The 10,466-nt window shown below is 39.1% G+C and overlaps 2 protein-coding genes across 2 annotated transcripts; both read left to right on the top strand.

Moving 5' to 3' along the window:
- Window positions 1–478: 478 nt before the first annotated feature.
- Window positions 479–1,314, top strand: LOC134576915 (transcription factor HES-5-like). Its single transcript, XM_063435587.1, has 3 exons — window positions 479–526; window positions 805–979; window positions 1,094–1,314. The coding sequence occupies exons 1-3, from the start codon at window positions 479–481 to the stop codon at window positions 1,312–1,314; spliced, it is 444 nt and encodes a 147-aa protein (XP_063291657.1).
- A 4,777-nt stretch (window positions 1,315–6,091) lies between these two features.
- On the top strand, window positions 6,092–7,123 carry LOC134577271 (transcription factor HES-5-like). The gene is made up of 3 exons (XM_063435965.1): window positions 6,092–6,204; window positions 6,369–6,543; window positions 6,659–7,123. Exons 1-3 carry the CDS (start codon window positions 6,136–6,138, stop codon window positions 6,889–6,891), a joined length of 477 nt encoding a protein of 158 aa, XP_063292035.1. The 5' UTR covers window positions 6,092–6,135; the 3' UTR covers window positions 6,892–7,123.
- The last annotated feature ends 3,343 nt before the right edge of the window (window positions 7,124–10,466 follow it).

Here is a 10,466-nt window from a genome sequence, read left to right as displayed (position 1 = left end):
TTGGCACTTCAGAAATTCGGCCCTTCGGCAATTCGAACTTCGGACATTCGTAAGCATCCGAATGTCTGAATTACACAAAATACGTCCGAATGTACATTCGGAACCAAACAAATTTTACATGTCTAATACATGGTCCTGGTAACATGTGTGGCTATCGATATTTATTTGAAGTAGCTCATTTGAGAAGCTCTTTCCCACACTCCAGCTTTATGCCACAGATTACCCCCCTGCTTCCTCCTCTATTCACAGCACCAAGTGCCCTACTAATGGACACACTTCAATTGTACTTGCAGGAGCTGTGATTGGCTTCTCAGTGTGGGAACCTGTGCTCAGTCTGATCCTCACATATCATTATACAGAGAGAGCAGTATATAGAGGGCCTGCCTGCCTCACTAGCTGCATATCACTGGATCACATAGCAGACAGGGCTCCAGCTCTCACCCACTGACTGGACAGCATGGCCCCTTCTATTCCTAGCATGGTGCCGGCTGATGGCAATGGGCACAGTGCACAAGGGATGAGGAAGGTAAGCCCTGATCAATGGCTGTCATACTGGACACTGGGAGGGAGGTTTTTTTTTGGAAAAGCATATAGTTTGACAGGAGTAAACAAATGGAATAATTATTTATACAGTATATTTTTTTATTATTTTTTTTAAAATAAGGATATTTTAACTTGATTAAGTTAATTTCATATACTTTCATTTCAGTTCAGGAATTGGGATTTATTGTTTGAACATTAACCCATGTTGTGCCAGATGAAGCTGTATTTATACTAATGTAAAGTGTTTGTGCCTTTCTCCAGCTCGGGAAGCCAGTGATTGAGAAGATGAGGAGAGATCGGATTAACAGCAGCATTGAGCAGCTCAGGATGTTACTGGAGAAAGAGTTTGACAAACAGCATCTTCCATCCAAACCAGAGAAAGCGGATATTCTGGAGATGACAGTGACCTTCCTGCAGCAGCACCTGGCTGGGAAAAGTAAGTATCCTGACCAGTGTGTCTTTCAAATCAGGAGAAATGATCATCTGTCACTGAGACTCAAACACTAAATGAAATGTCATTCTAATAATGGTCTTCTCTTCTCCCCTTTAGCTGCTCCATCATCCAGCCAGAGCTACACAGAAGGTTACTCCAAGTGTCTCCAGGTCTCTGAGGGCTTCCTATCCCAGCACAGACAGACAGAGGCCCAGGTGAAGCTGCTGCAGAACATCCATTCGACACAAACTGTGGCAGAATCGACCTTATCTTCTAAATTAATCCCCAGCAAAGACACAGCTGCCGAGACCACCAAAGCAATCTGGAGACCCTGGTAGTCATCCTGACTGGACTTGGCTGGACTGGAAATAACAAAATATATATATATTTTCAGTCAACCTGCATAAAAAACGGTACAGTGGTACCTCGGTTTACAAACGCCTCGGTTAAATAATGCCTTGGTTTATGAGTTTCTTTCGCAATACAAAGCAAGTTTCCCCAGGATGTATTGCACCTGGGAGGTTCATAGCGCAGCCCCGGTGCATGCTGGAGTCTGTGGGTAGCATGTGCGTTGAGTGTGGAGGTGTTGGAGCGGTTTTTGCATCGAGTTTTGGAGCCATTCTTGAAATTTTTTGCAGCGGTTTTGGTACTTTTTTGGTGCATTTCTCAAGCAGTGGAAATGTAGGGAGCTGAGCTTCATCATTTGCATGTCTTGTACTGTGTTTTCTGCATTGTGGGTTGGTTTCCATGCCAGCTCATTTTGACTTTTTTCTGACATCCGGATTAATTGGTTTTCAATGGATTCCTATGGGAAACCAGGTTTTGGTTTACAGATTTTTCACAATAAAAAACGTCCCAGAGAACTCATTAAATTCATAAACTGTATTTGTATAATCTTCTATTTGACTGGGAAAGGTCACTTTGTGCCTGCCCACCTCACATGGTCAATGTGCTACTGGTGGCTTGTAGTAAATATGTATTTGTTAAGGATGATTGGATAGAATATGTAATATTCTACATGGCTAGTGTTATATCATATAATGATAGTGTAAGCATGTTACTAATGCTATTAGCCAGGTATGTTTTATATTAAAACAACAGCTCAGGCCAGGAATTACTGCAATCTTACATGAAACGATTGGAGTCATAGGGTCAGGGCAGTATTAGATTGTTAACAATGTTATTAGTTTCCTTCTGTGAAGGTTGTTTATTGCAGTGTGTAATAATATTATTATTACCATGTAATTCTAGGTACAGTGTTACTAGCTGAGTAAAGAGAGCTGGGGATGTTCAGCCAGTAAAATGCCATGTTATGGTGACTGGGACACAGCTCTATAATGTTTCCTACCCTGGGTTTGCAATATATAATGATATATTATGATCTAATCCATGGGGAAATAAAAGGATACAAAATATTAAATGATAAACCTTTATTGTAAATTACAATAGCTGTATTCTCTATGAGGATTATTAATGTTAATCCATTCAATATTAGGATGTATGTACTGTATCATGTGTTATTACATGATTAGCAGCGATTGAGTTACGTGCATTTGATATGTGACTTTTATAATATGTTATCATTACTCGGATGGTATTATTATGGTAATGTGTATTTTACACTGTCTACAATGTTCGCAGGAATTGTCTGTATTTTAAATTAATGTGAATTTATGGTATATTATCTAGGCTCAAATAAATTATTAATGAATTATCAAGTAAATATTTAAGTCTGAATTTCAGATGTGTTCATTGGTGACATCAATAAAATGTATTTTTTTTTGTTAAACATGCTCTTTTGCTCTTTTAATCTTTATAATACAAATAAGAGTAAGCATATGCCACAAATAAACTACACAACAGAATAAAAGGTTATTAAAAAGTTGCTATTCCTAGCACTATAGTTTCCCTTTAAAAATATACAACAAATAATTGACATAGAGAGTACTGACAGAGACAAAAGGTGAAGAAGGTCGGCTTAGATGAGCTCACAATCTAAGAATTTAGTTATGTATTTAAGTTCTTTATATAAAGATTTATACTAGATTAGTAAATACTGTATATTAGATCTTTGTGGTGTTATCAAGATAACTTATACTGATCAAATAGTAAATACTACTATAGATAACAATACGATTATGTTCTGCATATTGCAGGTAACAAAGATACAGATAACCTTTATTACCTAGAGATCTTTTAAGATACTAGTTACAGACTGCCATTAAAGTCACAACAAACATGGAAGAAAATGTAACCAGCTTGATTCTCTCGTAGCATTTTCCCATTCTTGGCTTCTGGTATCGTCATGAGATATCCTGAGCTCATACAGCTTGGCTCTTTCCTCTGCAAAAGTTAATTACTTCAATACCCTCATAACCACACTCTCCCGCGAACCCAAACTACTATTTCACACATTTAAAGGGACACTATAGTCACCTGAACAACTTTAGCTTAATGAAGCAGTTTTGGTGTATAGATCATGCCCCTGCAGCCTCACTGCTCAATCCTCTGCCATTAAGGAGTTAAATCCCTTTGTTTATGAACCATAGTCACACCTCCCTGCATGTGACTTGCACAGCCTTTCATAAACACTTCCTGTAAAGAGAGCCCTATTTGGGCTTTCTTTATTGCAAGTTCTGTTTAATTAAGATTTTCTTATCCCCTGCTATGTTAATAGCTTGCTAGACCCTGCAAGAGCCTTTTGTATGTGATTAAAGTTCAATTTAGAGATTAAGATACAATTATTTAAGATAAATTACATCTGTTTGAAAGTGAAACCAGCTTTTTTCATGCAGGCTCTGTCAATCATAGCCAGTGTGCCCTAGTGTGCCCTAGTGTGGCTAGGGCTGCTTAAACAGAAACAAAGTGATTTAACTCCTAGATGACAGTGAATTGAGCAGTGAAATTGCAGGGGAATGATCTATACACTAAAACTGCTTTATTTAGCTAAAGTAATTTAGGTGACTATAGTGTTCCTTTAACTCTCTTCTTCGCCCTGCTGTTCCTCCTCCACCTACTAACTTGACCACCTCAGACTCTGCAGCTCATTTCACTGACAAGATCTCTACAATCAGAGTAGAGATCTTTCATCTTTCTTCTTCCCCTTACAATACTTCCCCTAACTTCACTCCCTCTGCTGTTCTATGTTCATTCGCACCCGCTACATTGGAAGAGGTTTCTTCCAGTCCTCCCGCCCCACCACCTGCTCCCTAGATCCAATTCCCTCGCATCTCATCCGTACGTCTTCTTCTCTTTCTCCACCTCTCACTAAAATTCTCAATCTCTCTCTCTCCTCTGGTATATTTCCATTGCCCTTCAAACATGCAACTGTAACCCCAATTCTATAGAAGCCCAATCTTGACCCTAACTCCCCATCCAACTATCGTCCTATATCGCTACTGCCTTTTGCATCCAAGATCCTTGAAAGAATTGTGGATGTGAGATTGACAGACTTCCTCGAGTCCAACTCTCTGCTAGACCTGCTTCAGTCTGATTTCTGCGCTAAGCACTCTGTGGAAACGGCACTGACCAAAGTATCAATGATCTACTCGCTGCAAAATCTCGTGGTCACTACTCTATGCCAATTCTCCTTGACCTGTCTACGGCTTTTGACACTGTTGATCATCAACAGCTTCTTCTCATCCTCCGCAATATCGGTCTACAAGATATTGCTCTCTCCTGGTGCTCCTCCTACCTCTTCCAGCACTCTTTCAGTGTTTCTTTTTCTGGCTCTGCTTCTTCTCCCCAACTCCTCTCTGTTGGTGTCCCCCAAGGTTCAGTCCTTGGTCCCCTACTGTTCTCCATCTATACTGCCTCCCTTGGTAAACTCATTAGCTCCTTTGGCTTCCAATATCATTTCTATGCAGATGACATTAATAGCTCCTGACTGATTCCTCTTCTACAACTGTCACTAGTCTAATACTATCCTTTCCTTTTTGTGTCATTTTACCCCACTCCCTCTAGCATGTAAGCTCATTGAGCAGGGCCACCAACCCCTCTTTTCCTGTGTGTCCAACTTGTCTGGTTAAAACTACATGTCTGTTTGTCCACCCATTGTAAAGCGCTGCGGAATTTGATGGCGCTATATAAACAACATAATAATAATAATAATATGCCCAATTGATGGAATTTTCGTTAAGTCCTCTACCAGACAAATCTTGTGTTCTGCTCAGGCTTTCCATCCATAGTTCCTTGCCTTTTAGGATCTTATAATTGTATATTTGTATTACACACATGATATATGTAAAGATTCATTAATTTTAATTTCAATATCTCTGCCCCATCAGTACAAGCTGTGAGAAGGCATCACCTCAATTGATTAATTACATTTTCTTTTGGTTGGAACTATATTTCTACTATCTGTATTGATTTACAAATGTTGTCTCTTCTTTTATTTCCACCCCTCATTCTTTATTAGATCTAAATATATACTATCTAGAAAACGATCATGGCCATATCTTAGACCCTCAACTGCTGTGGAACTACAACTCCAAAGATGGTTTGTCAGTCTTAAAGCTTGCAAAGCATTCTGGGTTTTGTAGTTCAAGTATGGCTGATGATCTTCTTTTTTGGCTCTCGCTGCTCTGTATTGTATATATGATCTATTATTTGTTTCTGACACTCTCCTGGCAGTCCTCTATTCAGCTCAAGCTGGTCGTACTACAAGTGCCTTCAGCTATTGTTAAATTTTAACGATGACATCATTTAGTATTACGTTACTTGATTGCATGTGAATCTCTGACTCACTTATTCCATATGGACATAGCCCATTAAATCCATAGAAGGAATGGCTTCTCCTGATAACCACTAAAATATAGCATATCAATTAGCCATGGGCCAGGTAACACATGTAGCGATCAATATTTATTTGCAGTAGCCCGTTGGAGCAGCTCTTTCCCACACTCCAGCTTTATGCCACAGATTACCCCCCTGCTTCCTCCTCTATTCACAGCACCAGATGCCCTATTAATGGACACACTCCTATTGTCCCTGCAGGGGCTGTGATTGGCTGCTGAGTGTGGGAACCTGTGCTCAGTCTGATCCTCACATATCATTATACAGAGAGAGCAGTATATAGAGGGCCTGCCTGCCTCACTAGCTGCATATCACTGGATCACATAGCAGACAGGACTCCAGCTCTCACCCACTGACTGGACAGCATGGCCCCTTCTAGTCCTAGCATGGTGCCGGCTGATGGCAATGGGCACAGTGCACAAGGGATGAGGAAGGTAAGCCCTGATCAATGGCTGATACTGGACACTGGGGTAGGGGGAGATGGGAGTTTGGAATCTTTATTCATCTATTTTGTGGGTCTTATTCCACAGTTAGACATTTTACCGTGCCAGATACGGCTGTATTTATACTAATGTAATGTGTTTATTCCTATCTCCAGCTCAGGAAGCCAGTGATTGAGAAGATGAGGAGAGATCGGATTAACAGCAGCATTGAGCAGCTCAGGATGTTACTGGAGAAAGAGTTTGACAAACAGCATCTTCCATCCAAACCAGAGAAAGCGGATATTCTGGAGATGACAGTGACCTTATTGCAGCAGCACCTGGCTGGGAAAAGTAAGTATCCTGACCTGTGTGTCTTTCACATCAGGAGAAATGATCATCTGTCACTGAGACTCAAACACTAAATGAAATGTCATTCTAATAATGGTCTTCTCTTCTTCCCCTTTAGCTGCTCCATCATCCAGCCAGAGCTACACAGAAGGTTACTCCAAGTGTCTCCAGGTCTCTGAGGGCTTCCTATCCCAGCACAGACAGACAGAGGCCCAGGGGAAGCTGATGCAGAACATCCATTGGACACAAACTCTTCCAGAAGGGGAATTATCTTCTAAAGTTACTTTATATCAGGCTGCAAGCAAACACACAGCACCAGAGACCACCAAAGCCATGTGGAGACCCTGGTAGTCAATCTATGAGATGAATTGGAACTATTTAATGGTCAAGCAGTTACAGACCTTTCCCTGAGATGACCTGTTAGAGACTTTTTTGGACTTCAACAGACTGGAAATAGTAGCCCATATCACCATATGGCTGTCCACTTCACATGGACAATGTGCTTCTGTAGGCTACTGATTTATTATATAATTATAGTGTAAGCATGTTTCTAATGCTATTAGCCAGGTATGTTTTATATTAAAACAACAGCTCAGGCCAGGAATTACTGCAATCTTATATGAAACGATTGGAGTCATAGGATCAGGGCTGTAATAGATTGTTAACAATGTTATTTAGTTTCCTACTATGAAGGTTGTTTATTGCAGTGTATAATAATATTATTATTACCATGTGATTCTAGGTACAGTGTTATTAGATGAGTAGGCAGAGCTGGGGATGTTCCACCAGTAAGAGCCATATTATGGTGACTGGGATGCAGTTCTATAATGTTTCCTCCCCTGGGTTTGCAATATATTATGATATATTATGATCTAATCCATGGGGTAATAAAAGGCTACGAAATATTAAATGATAAACCTTTGTTGTATATTACAACAGCCGTATCCTCTGTGAGGACTTTTAATGTTAATCCATTCAATATCTGGGTGTACAGTATATACAGTATCATGTGTTATTACATGAATAGCAGTGACTGTTTTATTATATGTTCTGTTATTATCGCCGTTACTGGGATGATATTAATACAGTATTGTGTTTTTTACACTGTCTGCAATGTTTGCAGGAATTATCTGTATATTATACTAATGTGAATTTATGGTATATAATCTAGGATAAAATGTTTAATTTATTCATTATCAAGTGAACATTTAAGTCTGCATTTCACGTGTTCATTGCTGATGTCAATAAAAAAATTTTTTTTGTTAAACATGCTCTATTGCTCTTTTAATCTTTATAATACAAGTAAGGGAAAACATATGCCACAAATGAACTACAAAACAGCATAAAAAAGTTATTAAAAAGTACACACCTTTGGGACCCAATTCTTTATACATTTATACATTTCCAATCATATGCTGATGATTAGATATTTCATTATTAAGTACATGGTTTTGTGAAGGGACACATGTTACTGATAAATCTATAAAATTTAATTCAATACTATATTCTCACGTGAATTACCAGCATGTGCAGCAAGTTCCCAAATTGTCCAGTTTTTAACCAAACTCTCACCAAAGCTTATCATTTAAACAATGCTTTAAATTGGCTCAATTATGTTCATAGTCTTTGCATAGTTTGCAAAGACTCTCCCTCCCCTCCAATGTGCCATGCATTGTGTGCAGTGTCCTGGGGACGAAGAGAATGGGCTTAAACTCACCAGAAGTTCCCCCTTGTAAGTGCTGTCATCTTTCTGACAAAACCTCTCTAAGGTCTTTGTGAGTTGTAGTTCACTTCAGGAATGTGCAATGAGGTCAGTGGCTGGTGAGGCATGAAAAAATTATTTAGTTTCATCCAAAATGAATCTCATTTGATTGTTCATTAATTTTCAGACAAATTTTGGTTGTTATTATTATGGGCGATGATAGGAGCTGTAGTGGGGGTTAGGAGCTCAAGTGGGGGTATAAGGGACTGTAGTCAGGATTAGTGGCAGTAATAGGGGAAGTATTGGGTTTTAGAGGCCTTAATGTAGAGTTAGGAGCAGTGTTAGGGGCTGAAGAGTGGGGTTAGGAAGTGTAGTTGTGAGCCAGGACCACAGTGTGGTGTTAGGCGCATTAGTGGGGGTTAGTGGTAGTATTGGGGTATAGGACCAATAGGGGGGTTAGGAGAAGTAGTGGGTGGAATTAGAAACTGTGGTGGGATAGATAAGGTGTTGAGGGGAAAGTTAAAAACGAAAAAAACAACATTTTAACTAAATTTTTAAATTTAAAAATAAATAAATAACGTTTCTTTCCCAACATGAAGAAGCACATCCAAAGTCTTCAAATAAACAAAATAACTACTTTATTTTATGCAAATGTGCAATAGAATTCTGACAATATTCTAGCCCTATTAGCTCAACCTTTCAAGAACGTATCCAAGTGCTGATTACTAATGAACCGCTTTTGCTTTTTAATAAGAAAGTGCAATCGGGCACACACTGATGCACGCTCTCCCACTGACTCACACACATAAACACATGCTGCTACAAACACATACACATGTTCTTACACCTACACAATAACTGTTACAGGTATACACACTCATACACTCACATACACACACAGATAAATACATACACACTCACTATTACAAATAGACACACACTGTTACACATATAAACACAAACTGTTATTTGCTGGGCAAATCAGTAAAGCCATCAGGAGGAGGGTGGGCAGGTCGAACCTAGGGTGGATGATACAGAAATGCAACATACACCTTCATAAATATATAACTGATGGTGGAGAGGGGGGAGGATCAAGTTAATGCCTCAAAGGTTCCCTGTAAAGTGGAACTGTCTATGGCTATGCTGATATTAATTGAACAGACAAACAGATAACTAAAAGCTAGCTATGGGTTATGCTTTTATTTTGCCAACACACGTCAGCTATTTCTTTCTTTTTTGTTTTTACAAGTTATGATAAGCAATGCTATGTAAATTCATTAACCTCTGCATTGCCGTATTTATTATTTTATTATTTATATAGCGCCATCAAATTCCGTAGCGCTTTACAGTGGGTGGACTAACAGACATGTAATTGTAACCAGACAACTGGACGTACAGGAACAAAGGGGTGGAGGGCCCTCCTCAATGAGCTTACATTCTAGAGGGAGTGGGGTATAGTGACACAGAGGGTAAAAGTAGGGGTATGAAGTAGGTTGTTAGAAAAGTATTAATTGAGGCCGTATGTGCACATCTTACTTATGTCAGTAAAACAAGCAATCAACATTGCAATCATTAGAACCAAATACACCAGCTGCCCAAATACATTATTTTCTGTAAAATTCCAGACAACATGACATTTCACATGTCAGACCAACGTTATCTCCCAGAAACATCCTTGATTCAAGACCTCAGTTGGTTACGGACTCCTATTAATGTCTTGAAATATATATATATTTTTAAATCGAATTTCTTTTGTCTTTATTGGGATTATATCTATACTATCTGTATTGACGGACAATGTTATCTCCCTTAAACACATTCCATCCCATGAGACCCCAGCAACAGACTGTCATTAGTTTTACATTGCTGTCAACATGACAAAAATGGAATATCCTCCCCTCATTCTGTATTAGATCTAAATCTATACTATCTACATCATGGTCAAAGCATAGATCCCAACTGCTGGGAAACTACAACTCCATAGATGGTTTGTCAGTCTTAAAGCTTGCAAAGCATTCTGGGTTTCGTAGTTCAAGTATTGCTGATGATCTTCCTTTTAGCTCTCCCTGCTCTGTATTGTATTTATGATCTATTGTTATTGGTGATACCCTCCTGCCAGTCATTTCATTAGCTCAAGCTTGTCCTATTGTAAGAAAATTCTTAAAATTCACAAAAAAATTTTTACTCTATCTTCACACCTCCCAGCATTTCAAATGGACAAAGA

This window comes from Pelobates fuscus, chromosome 11 (assembly GCF_036172605.1).
Source record: "Pelobates fuscus isolate aPelFus1 chromosome 11, aPelFus1.pri, whole genome shotgun sequence".
Lineage (NCBI taxonomy): Eukaryota > Metazoa > Chordata > Amphibia > Anura > Pelobatidae > Pelobates > Pelobates fuscus.
The sequence above is the reverse complement of the archived record's forward strand: the minus strand, read 5'-3'. Positions and strand labels throughout refer to the sequence as shown.

Bases quoted from the DNA above. Each gene is read 5' to 3' on its own strand.
- LOC134576915 (XM_063435587.1), top strand. From the start codon at position 479: ATGGTGCCGGCTGATGGCAATGGGCACAGTGCACAAGGGATGAGGAAG. The intron at 527-804 runs GTAAGCCCTGAT...GCCTTTCTCCAG, and splicing joins GTGCACAAGGGATGAGGAAG to CTCGGGAAGCCAGTGATTGA. The intron at 980-1,093 runs GTAAGTATCCTG...TCTCCCCTTTAG, and splicing joins GCAGCACCTGGCTGGGAAAA to CTGCTCCATCATCCAGCCAG.
- LOC134577271 (XM_063435965.1), top strand. From the start codon at position 6,136: ATGGCCCCTTCTAGTCCTAGCATGGTGCCGGCTGATGGCAATGGGCAC. The intron at 6,205-6,368 runs GTAAGCCCTGAT...TCCTATCTCCAG, and splicing joins GTGCACAAGGGATGAGGAAG to CTCAGGAAGCCAGTGATTGA. The intron at 6,544-6,658 runs GTAAGTATCCTG...CTTCCCCTTTAG, and splicing joins GCAGCACCTGGCTGGGAAAA to CTGCTCCATCATCCAGCCAG.